Genomic DNA, 17,761 nt, shown 5'->3' with positions numbered 1-17,761 from the left:
GGGCCTTGCCTTCAGCCACCAGCCTCGGCTGAAGGGAAGTCCCAGAGAGAGCGGGAGAATGATCAAGGGGGCAAAAGCTGAGAGAGAAGGGAGCGAGGGAGCCAGGTGGCGTGGGTCAGAGAGCAGGGGGAAGAGGTAAGAGCAGAGCGAAGAGCAAGGAATAGAGAGGAAGAAGTAAGAGAGCGAGGTCCTTGTTACAATGCATTATATCTCCTTTTGTGATGAATATTCTAATTTACAGTGGCCAACCAATACAAGACACAAAATCCTATAGAATCTACATACAGCCTATAAGAACTACTACGTTACCATACTATGTTATATTTTAAACTCTATAAACTACTCTGTAGACTTTTCTGTTTTGCTACATTGACCTTTGGATCCCTTAGCCTGCAGAAAGGTATTTTCAACCAAAAGGGATTCTCCTTCAGCTGGCTAGGCTGTTGTTTTCAGGTTATACAGTAACTAAGACTCAGTATCCTACAACTCAAAGTAAGCTTCCATTTCTATTTCGATTATAGGTTTCATATTTTCAGAATCTTTTGCTAAACAATCATATTTATAAGGTCTCCCTGATTCATCTTCCCCAACATCTGTGAGCAGAGTGTGGGTGCTGCCATTCCCCACTCCTCCTTCAGGGCTCTGCCTGTCCCACAGCATTGCACTGCCCTGGCTTGGTCATCCAGGGTTTTTTTTCTTTCACCTCTGGTTACTCCTGTTACACAGGGATATGTCAGGACCTCCTCTGTGTCCAAGGCTTTTACACCAACACTAACCTGCAGTGTGGGGTGTCACAAGTCAGACTGATACTGTGGGTGAAAAGGGATTTCCTTGTTTTACTTTGAAAATGCCACACTCGTTGCAGACAGAGAAATGTCACGATGGAGGAACAGGCAGCTGGGAAGCAGCAAGTGAAGGGAGGGAACCCTGTGAGATTCATTTCAGGAGAGACACAGTCAGGAACCACCAGGGTCCTGCCAAAGATGTGTTGATGAAAGGCCTGAGAGAGAATGGGCAGGACGTAGAAGATGGGCAAGACTCAGGGTGATGTAGGAAGGCATGGACCCTATCTGTGGGATGGTCTTAACATGGTGATGGGTGGCACCAGGACAGATGGGATTTGGGACAACCACGTGAGAAGCCTGAAGAGGCTACAGGAGTTCTTGGTGTCCTGGGAGAGGATGAGGAAGCCCGGGGCTACAGATGGCCCAGGAAGGTGGTGGGGGTGTACCAGGAAGAGGGAGGAAAGTGCAGTGAGCCTGTGGTGGGATGTGTGCTCTGTGCCCACTCCATCCCCACGAGCTGTTCAGGAAGAAACAGGTACTGTGAGGACACGGTTTGTGCCCTCCCAATGTGACACCATCGTGTATGACACCAAGCTGTGGGGTGTCCCAGCCCTCACTGTGTTCTGCAGGGAGCTGCCAGGCAGCAGTGCCCTGACCTAGAGGGTGCTGGGGGTCACCAGAAAGGACTGGGGTCCACCACTGCCTGAGCTCCTAGTGGCCTTGGCAGGGGGAGGAACTGTGCAAGAGGGAACTGGAAGGTGTGGTTGATGTCCACTCCCTGCAGCCTTCTCCAAGAGCTCTCGGAGCACTTCCAGCTCCATCCTTCCTTGGGAGCACACCCTCACCATGGCTTCCATATGGCTCTTTGGGCAGCAGGTGCTGCCCCAGAGCTGCTGCAGGTGTAGTGGCAGCGGGGAGCTGTGGATCCCTGGTCACAGCACTGCACTGTGCGTGGGCTCTGTGTGTGTGAGCACACAGTGCTGTCAGCCCCTGCAGACAGCCCACACGCACTCTGTGCACAGACCACACGTGCACAGGTGTGTGCACACAGCCGGCACATCCTTGGTTCCTGTGCTGGCAGGCTGCAGGCAAGCACAAAGTCCTAGGATGGGGGGCACGAAGGCACAAAGAGTGTGTGCCCCAGCTGCCTGTGGCTGGTCCCCAGTGACTACCCTGTCCTGTCTCCTTGTGCTTCCAGGTCCCACGAGAACGGCTTCATGGAGGATTTGGACAAGACTTGGGTGAGGTATCAAGAGTGTGATTCCCGTAGCAATGCCCCAGCAACACTCACCTTTGAAAATATGGCAGGTTTGTTCTGCAAACCTCTTTCTCCCCCTTTGCTGGGTAGCCCGCTTTTGCTCACGGCATTCTCCTCTCTGGGGCTCTCCTCTCAGGCCAAATCTCTGCTGCTTCTGGGTTTGTGCTTTCCTAGTGCTGGGAGGCTGCTGAGGTGGGCTCCATTCCCACCTTGTTCACAACAGTTCCACAAATCTCCCACCTTCCCTAGATGCCCTTCTTGCCAGTGGGGCTGCTGTGGTGTGAGCATGGCTCCCCTCCCTCTGCCCTGGCCAAACTGTGGCTGTCACAGTGCCATCAGAGCTGTCACCAATGCAGAGAGGAGAACAGCACCTCCCGTGCAGGAGGGGGCTGGAGGCGAGGGGCAGCCCTCGAGTCCTGAGGAGCCCTGGGCAGGGCCAGGACAAGGATAATTGATACAGAGGTGCTTTCATCTTGCAAAGACTGTAAGAACCCTGAGACCTTTGCACTGGGGTGGTGCTGCTGGTCCTACAGCTAGACAATCAGTGATGAGGGATGAGGGGTGTTGGATATGACCCTGTCCTCACCAGCACTGCTGGCCGGTACAGGCAATGGAGAAAGGGGGCATTTTGCTCCATCTCCTCAGACACCACTCCAAAAATGTCAGCCCTGAGGGCTGCAGGCATCCAAGGACAGCACAGAGCTCTGTGCATGGTTGTGCTTCTGACGAGCCAAACTGGAGCACCAGGGCTGGGTTCTGGTGCAAACAGCCCCACGGTCCTGGGGATGGGGTCTGCCCTGGGGCTTGCCATGCCTGTCCCTAGCATCGCTGCTGCTCAGTGCCCTGTGTCCCCCCAGAGCTGGCACTGACATCCCTCCGGCCCTCCAGGACTGCAGGGAGATGGTGGGGGGACCCCGGGCTGGCAGATGCTCCTGTGGCTGAGCATGATGCAGAAGAAATGAGGGGTCATGTTGCAATTTCCACTGCCCCCTGTAACTTTCCTGCTTATTTCAGGTGTGTTTATGCTGGTGGCTGGAGGTATTGTTGCCGGGATATTTTTAATATTCATAGAGATAGCTTACAAAAGGCATAAGGACGCGCGGAGGAAGCAGATGCAGCTGGCGTTTGCGGCCGTTAATGTGTGGAGGAAAAACCTGCAGGTAGGACAAACCGTTTTTAGAGCAAATCTCCACCAGGTGCGTTTTCCATTCCTTCACCAAATCAGTGAATGCAGAGCTGTGGATTAGCATGGGGCCCTCTGTCCCCCACCCCACCCCCAGAAGCTCCAGCTGGGCATTACTGGGTGCCTGTTGAGTTGTAGGGTAGCCTTTTCCCCGGGAGCTGCCCCTGCCCGATGCTGTCTCTCCCAGCAAAGCTCCAACAGGGCAGAGGCCTGGCCCAAACACCCCCAGTGGAGCTTGGGATGGGGACTTTGCTCTGCTGGGGACCGCATGCCAGAGCCACACCTTGCCCTGGCTGAGCAGGCAGTGCCAGCATGGCTCCTTTGCAGGTTCTGCCCTGCTGCCTGACTCCGGCCACGCTCACCAGCAGATGGGAGGGTCAACCCGCTGCCACTGACCATCTCTGCCCAGTGCTCAGGTGGAGGAATGCTCCAGGGATAGTTTCCATCACCTCCCCTTCTCCGCCTGCTCCGCAGCAGCGTGGTAGCCCTTGCCATATCCAGGACCGATTCCAAAAAGAGGTGGTGCGTGCTCTTGTCCTTTGGAGACAAGGACATTTCCCCACACACGAGGCAGCAGTGCTGGTCCCTGTCAGTGCCAAGGCTCCCTTGGTCTCCTTTCATGCAGCTGTTGCTCTCCCAGGCTTCTTCCACTCCTGGAACATCTCTGTGCCGCTCAGGCAGGGAAGCCCAGGAGGGTCAGAGGTGCCTGGCGGTGACACTGAGCCATGGGCACATCCGTTGGCCGCCAGCCTCACACTTCCCTTCCCCCGCTGCTTTTGGGGCTGAGCCCCGCAGTGCCCCTGACCCCAGTGTAGGGCAGCTGGAGGCTCTGTCTGAGTTGCCCGGGCTGGTTTTTCCCTTGGGGAAGCACAGCGGCGTTCAAAGAGCAAGAGCTCCTTTAGGTGACTAAAGGACACTGCCGCTCGGAGAAGAGCCAGCAAAGCAAAGAGAGAGAAGGAGGCTCGGGGACCCCGCAAGGAGCCCGGCCGGGGCCCCGGGGAGTAGCGCTGGCTGGGGCTGGCGGGGGGGCTGCCCGGGTGGAAGCCACTGCCCGAGAGCAGCAAGGGGAGCACGAGGCCGGGCTGCTGTGTCCTGAGAGCTCGCTGGGTTCAGTGCACCGGAAAGAGTCTCGGAAAAGCCATTTCTCAATTTTTTTTCTCCTTTTTTTCCTTTTTTTTCCTTTGCTTCCAAAAAGCAGCAGCACCGAGGGGGTTAAGGCTGCTGGGACAGAGCACACTAGTCGCACTGCCATTTTTCACTTGCCAACCTTCTAGAAAATACTGCACTGGGTCCTTGGGCAGAGTCTGTGGGACTGTGAGCAAAGCATGCTGCCCTGTGGGGGTTAAACAGCCTCATGGTAAAGAGCCGTTTGACATTGTAAGACTTTTCCACAGGAGGAAACGTCAGAGCACTAGTATCTGGTACATTGCTAGAAGGTAGGCAAGTGGAAAGATTTATTTGTTAAAACAAACAAACAAAAATAATGGTTTTTGGGATCACAGTTTTGCCATGGCTATTTCCTGAGATGCCATGGAAGAAAAAGACATTTCATTCCATTCATCTTGCTTTCCTTTCCGTTTGTGCATGTCCGCAAAAGAGAGAACTGAGAAGGAGGAGCAAATGTATCCCCGAGCATGCTCTACGCACCAGCGGGATACATTTTGGTTACCCCCGTGCGGTAGCAGAGCCAGACCTGGTCACTCCGTCCCCCGTCGGAAAGGTCACACTCATTGGCACGAAAACAATTGGGGAGGACTCGTTGCCAGCGCCCAGCGCCGAGCGCGGCCGGGCCCCCCGGCCCGCGGCCCCCGCACCATGGCGGCTGGTGCTCCCAGCCTGCGCCAACCAGGTCCGACTCGCTAACTCCAACGCCTACATTTTTCAGTTCTGTTTCTCTTTGAGTTCATCCCGACCCGACGACATCATGGCACTAACGCTTTGCTTCCTCCCTTTCTTTTCCTTTGTATTTTTTTCTTTACTTTTCTTTTTCTTCCAGTTTCCTTTTTTGTTTTTTAGCCTGTTTTACTTTGGAAAACAAACCAAACCACCACCAACAACCACGTTCGGCTTTGCACAACTGCATCATTTGAATTTTTGAACACATTTTTTTTACAGAATATTCATACAATGACTTCTCTTTCAATGCGGTCCTCTCTCTCTCTTGTGGCACTAGGATTCAGCCTCAGAAAAGGCCCTGAGCACTTTTTTTTTTTAGTGGTAGGTGCAGCATCTCACGTCTCGGTCCAGCCAGGCTAGCAGTGGAAGTGAGGGGCAGGGCGCCAGGCAGACCATCCCCAGGAAGCGAGGTCAGCTGTGCCAGCCTGGCTGCAGACACCAGGAGAGCAGGGCTACTTCCCAGAGGGGTTCCCAGCACTCCAGATGCGAGGCCGGCCCCCCATAGCTGTAGCAGTGTGGTGGCTGTGCCGTAGCCGTGGGTCACGGAGGCCCTTGGAGGACTGGGAGTGGCAGAACACCTCCAGTAGCTTTCTCACCTAAATGAAGGCCATGACACGGGGCAGTATTCAAATAGATTTAGAGTATCCAACAACACACTAGAGATCTAATTACTTATACATATTCATTTTAGGATAGAAAAAGTGGTAGAGCAGAACCTGACCCTAAAAAGAAAGCCACTTTTAGGTCCATCACCTCCACCCTGGCCTCCAGCTTCAAGAGACGTAGGTCCTCCAAGGATACGGTAAGAGGAAGAAGAACAATTCTGCCCTCTCTCTTTCTCTCTCTTTCTCTCTTCTGCCATCCCATCGACTGCCACACACCCATCCCGAAGCTGCCAGTGTACATGCATAGCTCATGTTCGTCACCAGTCAGTCAGTCAGTCAGTGAGTCAGTCATCCCGTGTACCTGAAAGGATGCTGGGATCCTGGAGGGCAGGCAGGAGGTGGCTTGGAGTCCTGTGATGAGTTGGGAGATGCAACCGAGTTTTTGTTTTGTTTTTTTGTTTTCTTTTTGCCTGGATGATTTCTGATGTTCCTCTCTGTGCTTCACTCACCTTACCGGTGCTGACCTCTTGAAACTGATGACATTTTTTCTTTTTCTTTTTTTTTTTCCTTTTTTTTTCTGTTCCTAAGTGTTCCTGTACCTGTTTGTCATTGTATGCCTAAAAACAATCACCCCGATTTAATTTGGGCACCGTGTCACCTCACCAAGAGCCATGCGTGTCACACTCTCTACATGTGATTTTTGTTTGTGACAATTAGCATTCGGAATAGTCCTCGCACAGGAGTGACAGCTGTCTCTGGTTATCGTCAGCAGTAATGCAGCTCTAGAAAAGAGATGAAAAGGCTCCAAAGAGGAGGTTGTTAAAGACCCAGCCTTCGTTCAAACTCGTGTTTTCCACTGCTCTCACATAACCAGAGAAAATTTCCAAATTGCTGCCTCTAAAGCCAGCTGTTTCCAAATGTGCAAACGTGTCTGCTCGTGCTGGAGCTTTAGACACTTCAGTGTCAGGTTGGGCTGTTGGTCTGTCGGACTGAGCCGTGTCCCTCTGCATGTCGCCGTCTGTTGTATGACACTCTGCACTGTGGCTACTCTGTTGTCTCGTGTGGCAGCGCCCGCTGCATTTTGCTGCCCGACCTCCTGGCGCGACGGGCTTGTCAAAATCCCCTCCCCGGGGCGACCGGCGGGTTTGTGCCCAGGATTGCTCAGAGCAGGTCCCCGCCAGGCTGCCCGAGGCGCAGCGGGGACGGGGGGACAGTGACAGTGCGGGGAGATGTGGCCCCCGTAGCGGGTGGCCCGTCCCCAGCCGCAGGCTTGGGCGCCTCGGGGACAGCTTGTGGTATCGCAGGGGGTCTCGGGGCCACGGCTCTGTATGAGAAATGGAGGAGGCTGCCTTTGACACCAGCGCAGGCTCCATACCAAGAAGCTCCTGGAGCACCCCTGGAATGCGGCCCTGGGGACAGCTGAGCCCTCGGCCGGGCTCGACTGCCACCACTTCACACAAAGTGCTCCTCTCACTGTCACCTTGAAGCCTGGAAGTCATGGGGGGAACACCCACACTCTTCCCACTCATCCTCTGCACCCCGCAGGGAAGATGGGCATCCCTGTCATCTCCTCTGCTGCTTCTGCGCTCCCTGGGTGGCACCACTAATTGTCCCACTAATGCCCCCATGTCTGGGGTCCCCTCTCCCCACTGCTGCACCCTCTGAGCAGCTCTGCAGGGAGGTCATAGGTTGTGTCTTTGTGGCCTGAGCCATGACCGGGGCAGAGGAGACAGAGGTGGGGGTGGGTGGTGCAGGGGGCGGTGCAAGAGTGAGGAGGAGGAGGAGGAGGAACAAAGGAAAAGGAGGGGAGAAAAATTGACAGAGAGATCTGCATGTTCTGAGTAGACCCTCATGTTCTGTTGTATTTGAACTACTCCACGATTAGGAAACCAAGGGGTCCTGTCCTGAGAGAGCAGCATTATGATGGTGCCCTGGGCACCTTGGGGAGCCAGTGCCACCGATGAGCAGAGGAAAGGAGGGCAACCCAGGAAAAGTGGGGCAGCTGGCGTGTGGCACCCCTGGTACCTCCCACATTGCTCCTTCTTCAGGGAAACTGGTCCTGATCCTGCTCCATGGTGTGGGCATCCATCCTACACCAAGCAGCCCACAGCCCTCTCTGCCCCATGCCAGGAGCACCTCAGTGCCCTGAGCTGACCAGGTCCAGGTCCGCTGCACCACAGGTCCCACGGATGGGCAATGGAGCTGTTCTCTCCCCTTCCCACATCTGCTGGGGTCCAGCACAACACAGGGCTCTCCATGTTTGGGTCACAGTCATGCTCTTCCCGGCACATTGTGAAGGGAGACGGCCCCACTCATCCCAGAAGATGGTCCCCACTTTGGGGGCAGCTGCACGGTCAATTATTCCCCACTGCTCAGAAGCCTGTCACAGTGCTCTGCCTGCCATGGCCAGGGTCCCAGGACACGTTCCCCAGGGAACTGGGCTAGCTGGGTCAAGAACAGGCCAATGGGGTGAACATCCAAGCCAACGTGGCCAACTTGGAGGCTAGCAGCTATTGCAGGAGGTCTGTGGTGGAGCGAGCTTTGTGCTGATGTTGGGCAGACCTGCTGGTTGCTCTTGCATGGTGAGCAGCCAGTGGGAGCAGGGTGCTGCCACCAGCTCATGTCACAGCCTGTGCTTGGTGACCTCCACTTCTGTGCAACAGCCCTGGCTCAGAGACCCCAACACCCTCCTGCTGGAAGGCCCCATGAGTCTGTAGCATGCTGGGGCACGCTGCCTGGGGTCCTTGTAAAGATGAGAAAGCAGCAAGGTGCTCTGTTTCATGATGCTTAGCAGAACTGCGGGCCCACACCAGGTCGTAGATGGGCAAGGCTGGAGAGCCCATGGGGCTGGAAGGCCAGGCTGACCCCAGCCCCACGGGCTCTCCTGGCTAGCGAGCAAAAGACGCAGACCTGGTGGCCTTGCTTCTTCCCTTTCCGTTGTCGGGAGTTTTAAAAATGGATTCTGCTCTGCAGCCCTGCAGAATGGTCCCTCAGGAGTGCCAGAGAGACAGGCTGGCACCATGGAGCCAAGACAGCCCTGGGAAGCTTCCACCCCACTCTGAACGTCCTAGCGCCCACCATCACCCGAGCTGCACAGCCTCTCCGCGGCACATCATCCCCACCGCCCCAGGAGGAGATGCATGTGTTCCCCATAGGCAGCTCCTGCAACTCGAGTAGCACTGGCAGAGCTGACGTTGCCATCCATCGCAGCCACCCACGATACTGCAACCCCACAGACGCCATGTGAGACGCATAAACCACACAGACACCTCCGAGCCGGCACATTGCATAGAGACACGTATCGAGGTGCACAGGCCCCTTAGCCCCCCGCCTCGCCAGCCCCCGCAGAGCCACACTGCCAGCCCCAGGCACAGCTGACACACGTCCCACGGCACCGCCCCGCCAGGGCCGGCGCTGGCAGCGCTGCAGCCCCGCGGCCGTGGGGATGGTGCCAGAGCTGGGCGAGAACCGAGGGGCTTCCTGGAAAAGGTCACCTTTTCAGTGAAGGATCAGCTGTCCCAAACGCTTCTTGGCTGAGAAAGAGCCTAGTTTTTGGCCCAAAAGAACCAAAAGTAGGTCAAAGACAACTTTTTGGGTTTTTTTGGTTTTGTTTTTTTTTTTTTCCTAAAGGGAAGTTGATATTTTCTACAGCAAGATCGCATTTAGCTGGAATCCTGATTTTTAATTGCAAAAAAACCCACAACAACAAACCAAAATTCTTCCAGAAAATCTTCCACCAGCCAGGGACAACCATATGAGCCCAGTTAGGTTGAAGTCATTTTTAAAGACATTAAGTTCTTGTCTATATTTTCTTCCTGGTTGTCATTTAAAGTTTTTGGTGCCTTCACTTCACTTCCATACCTTAACATGTTTGAGTCTCTTCTATGGTTAATATTGATTAATTTCTTGGCTTTATAATGTTTGGTTTGGGGATTATTGCACCATCCCTGTAACATAATTGACCCTAAATTACTGATATGTGCTTCTAGCATTAGTCCTACTTTAACATAGTTTTGATATGACCGTTTTCTTGCTTTTTTTTTCTTTTCTTTTTTTTTATTTTATTTTCAATTTTTATTATTAAAAATTGCATGCATGAACTTTACACAAAAAAAAAAAAAAAAAAGTAAATGAGAATGTTACCCTGTGATAACTCTGTGATTGGAGGAGATATGCTTTCAAATCAAAAGCCATGCTCTTGTATTTTAATTTTTCTGGCCAGATTGCCCATTTCGCTTGGTTGCTTTAGCATTTCCCACCCCCAGAGCTGTGCAGAGAGGCCAGAAGGCCCCAGCCTGCCCTGCTACACCACCACAGCAGCCACACTCACACGTGCACCGAGGCACACACACTCACACAGGCACGCTCCGCTTCTTCCACCCCCCTCACATCAGGCAGGATGTTTAACAAAGGACCTTTCTTCTACCCATTCATTTTTGTACCTCCAGTTCCTCCTTTCCCTCCACCAATGAGTCACCAGCCTCTCCCCTTTCCCAGTCACCTCTCCTCCCTGCAGGAGACAAGCCCCATCCCATGAGCACACACTCCCAGGAAACACTGCTCTGCCATGGAAACACTGCATTTAGCTGGAATCCAAATTTTTCACGAGGAGGGGGTGGCTACACCCGATTTTGGGAGAGAGGGGTGTTTTTTGGTGGACTAATGAATAGACACAAAAAGCTCCCCCCAGGGTGGCAGAGTGACATCAGGATGGCCTCGGCCGCTCTCTGTGCCAACGGGTGATGGCCGAGCTGTTGCCCCTTAGCAAGGCAAGGCCATGATCAGTAATTCCAGAGGCTCCATTGGAATCTTAGGCAGTGCCCTAAGTGGCAGGGTGATCCCGTGAGAGGCTCTCTGGGTGTCAGCACGCCCCCAGCACCGTCCTGGAGAGACGGGAGCGCGCTGGCTCCCGGCCCTGCCCCAGCAGCTCCCACCAAGGGGTCCCGGGAAGCACAAAGCTGGGCTGGGCAGGGCAGCCCTAAGGACCCCATGCAAGGCTCGGGGGGGTGGCAGGAGGCAGGGTGAGTAGCACACAGGGTAGCCACAGTGCCAGAGCTGCCGGCAGCACTGCGAAGGCCACAGCCACCACTGACCAAAGCAGGGCAGGTGAAATCTGCCACTGAGGAGCCCCCCCCGGAGCCCCTGAAAACATCAGCCCTCCTGGGCAGGGTGGTGCACGGGCTGGGAAAATGTCACTGGAGAGGGTCTGTGCTGCAGTACGTGAGACCCACGGAGACCCTTTCCTGCCCTGGCACTGGATTAGGACCCCGGAGAGCAGCACAGGATGCTCCGGGCCCCCCGCTCCCACAGCAGGGCTCGACAGGGCTTCCAGGTCAGGGTTCGGAGTTAGGAGAGTGGAGCTGGGAGAGAAAAGGAGTATGGAAGGAGGAAGGGAGGAAATGACTGCCCAGCTGTAAATTCCTTCCTGGGGAGGAAGGACTTTTTTTTCTTGCCCACTGATGGGTGTTTTTGCTCTCCCCGCTATTTGCTGATGGGACTGCAGAAGGGGAGGGCTCTCCCATGGCCTTTCCCATGCCAATCCCCCCCATCTGCAAGGAACTCAGAACCCCAAATGCAGGCCACATCCCAAACACCGGCCATATTTTCACATTAGCAATCAACGCCACACTTTATCAAAAGTCAACCACACCACACATCTCACCTTGCATGAAAGGACAGCAGGGTCGTTCAAGCAAGGAGGTGAAACGCCCTGGCCTCAAAGCACAGCTTGATCTGGCACCAGAGAGGTGCCAAAACCCAGCCAGACCCTCCAAACACAGGTTCAGGCGTGGGCTGGGCTGATGAGTCACAGGCTTTGTTTTGTAGCCCTCCCAGAGCAGAGAGGGCCTGGCTTAGCGGGTGACGTGGCAGCCACGCTCTGCAGAAGCTGCACCACGCTCCTGGGTGTCCCCTCTGCCCAGCTCCAGGGTGCTTGGAGAGCGTCTGCAACGACCTCTGCACAAGCGTGGATGGCACTGGGAAGGGAACCTCAGCCAGCAGCAGCTTTCAGGGCGTTGCTTCATCCCCAAGACAGATCTTGTAGGGACACATGGGATAGAAGTCACAGCGGGGACAAGTGCCAGAACTGCCTAACACTTCTTTCTCCTTGTCTGTCTATTTGTGTGTTGCAGCAGTATCACCCCACCGACATCACTGGCCAGCTCAACCTCTCCGACCCCTCAGTCAGCACTGTGGTGTGACCTTCTCCCTGAGGGCCATCAGTCCTTGCCCAACACTGTAGGAAGGCACAGCCAGGACTGCCTTTCAAGGGACACTGATGGGTTCTTCCGGGTGAGATGGGAGGAAAGCATCCTTCATCCATACACAGTGACTCCATTGTATATCTCCCTCCCTTCCTAGGCCTGCTGCCATGCTCGTGCCCCAGGAAGCACGGCAGGACCAGGGCAAGGTTTGGACTTCACTGTACAGAGAAAATTGCTTCCAAACAGTGCCACGATAATCAGAATTGCCACTGACTGGCTCCGTGCAAGGGGAAAGGACTGCAGATGGCACACGGTGCCTGCTCTCCCATGGTAGCAGGGAAGAGCTGGTGCCAGACCACAAACACGTGCTTAACCTCACAGGCCGCAGCCTTCTGAGCACACACAGCCCCTCAGATGTGTGCCCCATGTCTCCCACCACCTGGAGAGCTCCAGCGACATGCCCACGGTCCTGAGCAGCTGGAGCAGCCAGCTCCTGGTGCGGCAGGTTGGGCACATGTTCCTGCTGTGCCGAATGACCCTCACGTCTGCCGCAGGGGCTGGAAGATGCGTGCTCTGCTCCTTGCAGGGGATGGACCCTCTTCCCTCCCATCGGCCCGTGGCTGTGACTCGGTTCCCGTCCGTGGTCTGGCTGCAGCAGCAGAGCTCCCGCCCTGCAGCCCACGCCCATGTGCTAATCGCGGTACTCCGGAGCCCGTGGAGTGCCATCAGCCAAGATCCCGGCTCCCACCTCTCCTGCACAGAAGACATCCCCAGGACCTGGCCACGGCCAGCATGTAGCACTCACACAGCAGCTCTCCTGGCCAGGAATTCTCCACGGGAAATGGCTCTGGATGGTTGCACTGACCTCTACCCCAGCTCCACACTGCCTCAGCACCAGCAATGCAAGGAGAGATGCTGCTGGCTGGGCACGGCTCGCTGTGCTGCAGCGGCCACCCAGCCTGTCTGCACTGTCGGGGCACCACGGCCAGCACTGGCGGCTCCCCTGCCACCCTCACCTGCAGTTCAAGCTTGCCAGCAGCTCCCGCGGCAGCCCTGAAGCCCCAGCTCACGGCGCTCCATCTGCCTGAACCTGGAGACGTGGAAAGCAGATCCCAATGCGGGAGAAGGGAACCGAACGAGCCAGGCTGACGCCGTCCCTCCCCGCACCCTCCTCCCCCCGAGCCCACCCTGAGCAGCCTCCCCGTGGGCGCCGGCAGCGGGGCGGGGGCAGCGGCAGCGGGGACGAGCAGCTACCGCAGTGCACGGGCAGCATCGCATCCCGTCTCCTGCCAACATGGAAAACCCACCCGCAATGTGGTACCCAGCAGAGCGGCACGGACTGCCTTCCCTCTGCCCCAGGCTGCCCCCGCGGGCAGAGTCCCGCAGGCAGGATTTTCACATGGCAGCTGAGGTCTGTGAGCATCGTCCCACTGACTGCTGTGACTCCATCAAGTTCATCTAGCTCCAGCTGAGAAATCGGACCCATTCTACTTTATACGTCAATGTTACATTAATACCAAGTTTTTGCAAGAGCTCAGTAAAGTCTAGACTGGATCACAAAGTGGTTTATTCCAGAGCTGTGTGCCTCTTTCTGTCTCTGACTTCTGGCAAAGCTGGCAGGGAGCCCTGTAGTGAATCAGAACCTCACCCAACTCTGTGGCAGGGTCTGCAAACGGTGGAGGGACAGGAAGGGATGGAGAAATCAGCAGGGAGAAAGGCCAGGGGCTATAGAGGAGACTGGGAGGGAAAGGGCATCCCCATTCTGGGATACTCAGGTGACAGAAAACCCGGATAGCCGGGGGGGCACAGGCCTTGCAGTGAGGGCATGGGCACAGTCTGGAGCTGTCCAAACACCAGCACTGTGGCAGCTGGGCCTGTCCCACCTCCATCCTGAAGGAAACAGTCCCAGGCCGCTGTCGGACTCCCCGTCTCCTGGGAGCCGTGCTGGGGCCTGGCCAGTGGAGCCAGCCTTTGGGAATAGGGGATGGACTGCAGGGATGAAGGCACTGGGGAAGTCCCCACACATCACCCCACCCACAGGGAAGGCCATCAAGTGATCTCCAAAATAGGAAGGTCCTCCAAGGCTGAACTGAAAGAACATCACCCATGCACAGCACCCCCCCATGTGCTGAGCCCTCCAGCCCAGCCTCGTGGGGCTCAGCCTCAGCATGGTCTGAGGGAAGGAGCAGGTTCAGCTGGCCATGCAGGGTGACAAACAAGGTCCTAGCTCCAAATGGGAAGCCCAGGCCTTCTTGGGAATAACTGAACGCTCTGTAGAGAGGGTCTGGGAGAACTGGGATTGCTCCTGGGAAAGGCAGGACGATGATCCTGGCAGAGGTCCTGCAGCCCTCCCAGGTGCAGGGCTGGCAGCACTGGAGCAGATGCTGCTTCAGCAGCTCCCTGCAGACCCCCTGCCCCACAACAGAGGAGGAAGTAGGAATCTGGCCGTGTGGCAGCACACGGGGCTGGTTTCTCTCTTGAAAATAAAAATGGGAGCAAGCCACCACTGAGGTGACATTTGATTTATTTATGTGTGATTTACTGAACCCTTGCCAAGAGCCTGCTGAAGGATGCACAGAATCCTTCCAGATCCCTGGCAGGTCCCAACGCTTGCATAGGCAAGAGACGGAGTGAACAAGGCTGGTGGTCACAGCATCTCATTGTGGCTCTGATCATCTTTCACCGGGTAAGAGATCAGACCAAAAAGGGCTGTTGTTTCTCCTTGAAAAATGTTTTTGTCACCCCAGCTTGTGGCTTTTCCCCGGAGCGCAGCTCCAGATCCTTCCAGGCCATCTCCCAGCATGCTCACCAAGCATTTCCAGCAGCATTTCCACAGGAAATGGAAGGAGGGAGCAGGGCAGGGAGGTGCAGAGGCAGCCCCAGCCCCATTTTGTGGGTGATGGGAGGTAAGGCAACAGCCAGGGTGAGGTAACAGCCAGGGTTGCTGTATAGGGCCCCTGTTAGGGGCTTGTTTGTCCCCACTCCCAACACTGAGCTAACCCCATACCTTGGCTTGGGATGAGCTGTAGCCTAGGGAAAAGCTGTTGAGGGAGAAACCACTGTAGCCTCACCCATCCTTTGGCAGCTCCTCTGCCAAACCACATCAGTGGCAGCTCAAGGCTCTTCCTGGTCCTCACCCTAAACTTCAGCCTCACCCTAGACCTTGGTTGTTGGTTGAGCCTTCTCAGCACCAGCATTCCTGACTCAATGGAAAAAAAAAACCAAAACATCAAAAGGAGATTTTTTGCAACCAGCCCTGTCCTTGGGCAGCACACTGCAAGGCCTGGGATGGTCTGACAGCCCCATGAAAGCTTTGGAATGCTCCAAACCACCCAGGGATCTTCAGGTGCACCAAAAGGCACACGGAGAGCTCTGGGGTACACTGAAAGGAAAACAATGGCTGCCAGGACAAAGATGCCAAACATGGCCTTTTGGTGCAGGAAACTCCAAGCCAAGGAGTTCTGAGGGCACAGAAGAAAGCACTGAGGCTGCTGGGGTACCTGAAGGCAGTTGGAGGGTGCAGGGGGCACCAAAAGACCCAAGGAGCAAACTCAAAAGGCACACAGAGGCTCCTGGGATCCACCAAAAGGCAAATGGTGACTCCTGGGGTGGGCTGAAAGGCACCAAGAGGAATGTGGTGTAGCCTGGGAGGCACACAGGGACTCCCAGGCTGCGCCTAAAGGCACTGTGAGGCATATGGGGCATCCTGAATGCACACTGAGGGAACTGGGCAGCACAGGGGGCAGGACAAGGGGAGACGGATCACCTGGATGCCCCCAGGAAGGGGATATGCAGATTTGAGGGTGGCCTTGGGGAGCCCCCCAAAACACTGAGAGCATTTGTGGTCAGCCCATGCCCTGCAGGGAGCTGAGCTGGAGGCTGCTCCCCCCTGGCAGACGCAGCTTGCCACCATCTTGGGGGACTCTGAGAAAACCCAAAGTGATTCCAGGAACAGAACTTCCTCTTGCTGGTCCACAGGGAAGAGTTTTCAACAGGCGGGTGCAGGCAATTGGAGAGGGGCATGGCTGGAGCACAGCCTGCCCAGGGCAGAGCCCGGCTGACACCTCAGTGCACCCTGCAGACACGGGGTCTCTGCCAGCAGTGGGATTCCCGGCGCAGGCTGTGGTAGAACACTACAAGGGAGCCCAGGAAGGTGCAGAAGAAGATGCTGGCGATGAAGGAGAAGGGTCCAATGATGAAGAAGGCAATGTAGTGCTGGGGAGACAGCGAGGTCTCCTGGCACTGCCTGAAGGACTCATCCCCAAAGGCCATGATCGGGTACTTGTTCAGCTGCTCCGGAACTCTGCAGAGGAGCAAACTCTTCTCTGCAAGAGAAAAACAGTGCTGGAGGGAACACTGGGGAGCTGGGAAAGGCAGGGTCAAGGACAGGGGGAATGGCAGGTCTGCAAGGCACAGATGGCACCAGGGCAGGAGGACAGGGGCCAGGGACACCAACATAACCCATTCAGGCCACCAAGAAGGGAAACGGTGAGGTTCAGGACTCATCTGTGCGGGATGGGATGGGATGGGATGGGATGGGATGGGATGGGATGGGATGGGATGGGATGGGATGGGATGGGATGGGATGGGATGGGATGGGAGGTGGGCACAGTGCTGGAGCGGGCACAGGAAGATGGGTTTGAGACAGGATGGCAGGTGGGACAGGCAAGGGGGAGGGACTGGCTCCTAGAAGACAGATGTGGAGAGCAGTGAGCAGCCAGCCTGGAGATGCCACAGAAGGTCACAGCCAGCACTACTGCAGTCACACATCTGAGCTGGAAGCAAGCAGAAGAGGGCAGCAGTGGTGGGAGATACTTTGCTGGCAGAGCTGTCTTTCACTGGGGCTCATGGGGGAGGAAATGCAGGATCAGAACCAGGTTCATGAAGGCTTTGGGGAAGGGGCTGAAAGCACTGCATCCTGGATGGGCCAGCGGTGATGGGCACCCTAACACACAGGCTCCACTTGCCCCCTCAGGTGCCATGTGGCAGGACTGGTGCCACTGCTGGGGACAGCGCTGGGTGCCTGTCATAAGGACATTGCCCAGCCCTCTTTTCCAGGCAATCCCTGCTGGTGACCAGAATGAAAATGTGGGCACCAGCTGAGACTCAAGGGTGTATCCACCCAAGCAGACACAGGACAAGTTCTGGGAGCCTTACCCCAAGGGTCGCCCCAAGCCTTCTGCCAGCTGGCAGCCAGGGTGCTGGGTCCTGCCTCAGTCCTGGCAGGTGACCAGCCAGCATGGAGTGGGTGGGGGGGGCTTGGGGACACAGCCTTCTGGGCACTCACCTCGCACTTTTTCCCTGTTGTGGCTGAGCCAGCGCCAGAGGGGCAGGATGTCACAGCTGCACACCCAGGGGTTGTCCTGCAGGAGAAGTGCTCGGAGCTGGGGCAAGGCATCCAGTACCCTGGGCTCCAGCTCCCCCAGCCTGTTGCTGCCCAGGTTGAGTGTGGTCAGGCTGGTGAGGGGCAGGAAGGTCTCAGGGGTCAGCACGGTGAGGTGGTTGTTGCTGAGGTCCAGCTCCTGCAGCACCCCAAGCCCCAGCAGCGCCTGGCTGTGGATCAGCTCCAGGCGGTTGTGGACCAGGCTGAGCAGCCGCAGCCCCGGCAGCAGAGGGAAGGAGCGTGGCCCCAGCACTGTGATGAAGTTGTAGCCGAGCCACAGGGTGCTGGTGTTGGGCGAGAGGCTCCAGGGCACCTCGCGGAGGCCCCGCTCGCTGCAGTCCACCTCTCCCGGGGAGCAGCGGCAGGCGGCCGGGCAGGCCGGCGAGGGCGATGGGCACAGGAGCAGCAGCAAGGCCAGCACGGGGCCGGGGAGCCTCCAGCAGCCCAT

The 17,761-nt window shown here is 56.3% G+C and overlaps 2 protein-coding genes across 15 annotated transcripts in view; one reads left to right on the top strand and one right to left on the bottom strand.

Annotated features, from left to right (window-relative positions):
* The window catches only part of GRIN1 (glutamate ionotropic receptor NMDA type subunit 1), a 40,252-nt gene extending 25,916 nt beyond the window's left edge, over window positions 1-14,336 (top strand). For 2 of the 14 annotated variants that reach the window (XM_066201595.1, XM_066201596.1), the window contains 4 exons: window positions 1,984-2,093; window positions 3,058-3,203; window positions 5,814-5,924; window positions 11,859-14,334. In XM_066201595.1, coding sequence (XP_066057692.1) covers window positions 1,984-2,093; window positions 3,058-3,203; window positions 5,814-5,924; window positions 11,859-11,927 — 436 coding nt within the window. In that variant the 3' untranslated portion in view covers window positions 11,928-14,334. The other 12 variants (XM_066201593.1, XM_066201594.1, XM_066201597.1 and 9 more) reach the window with 9 other exon arrangements.
* A 1,659-nt stretch (window positions 14,337-15,995) lies between these two features.
* Window positions 15,996-17,761, bottom strand: LRRC26 (leucine rich repeat containing 26). Its single transcript, XM_066201604.1, has 2 exons — window positions 17,218-17,761; window positions 15,996-16,255 (listed from the first exon to the last, which is right to left on the bottom strand). Exons 1-2 carry the CDS (start codon window positions 17,759-17,761, stop codon window positions 15,996-15,998), a joined length of 804 nt encoding a protein of 267 aa, XP_066057701.1.

This window comes from Chamaea fasciata, unplaced genomic scaffold (assembly GCF_029207755.1).
Source record: "Chamaea fasciata isolate MVZ Bird 193981 ecotype frontalis unplaced genomic scaffold, bChaFas1.0.hap1 SCAF_20, whole genome shotgun sequence".
Taxonomy (NCBI): domain Eukaryota; kingdom Metazoa; phylum Chordata; class Aves; order Passeriformes; family Sylviidae; genus Chamaea; species Chamaea fasciata.
The sequence above is the reverse complement of the archived record's forward strand: the minus strand, read 5'-3'. Positions and strand labels throughout refer to the sequence as shown.

Coding starts and splice junctions, on each gene's coding strand:
- LRRC26 (XM_066201604.1), bottom strand. CDS start 17,761: ATGGGCTGCTGGAGGCTCCCCGGCCCCGTGCTGGCCTTGCTGCTGCTC. Junction 16,256..17,217: donor CAACAGGGAAAAAGTGCGAG/GTGAGTGCCCAG, acceptor TTTCTCTTGCAG/AGAAGAGTTTGCTCCTCTGC.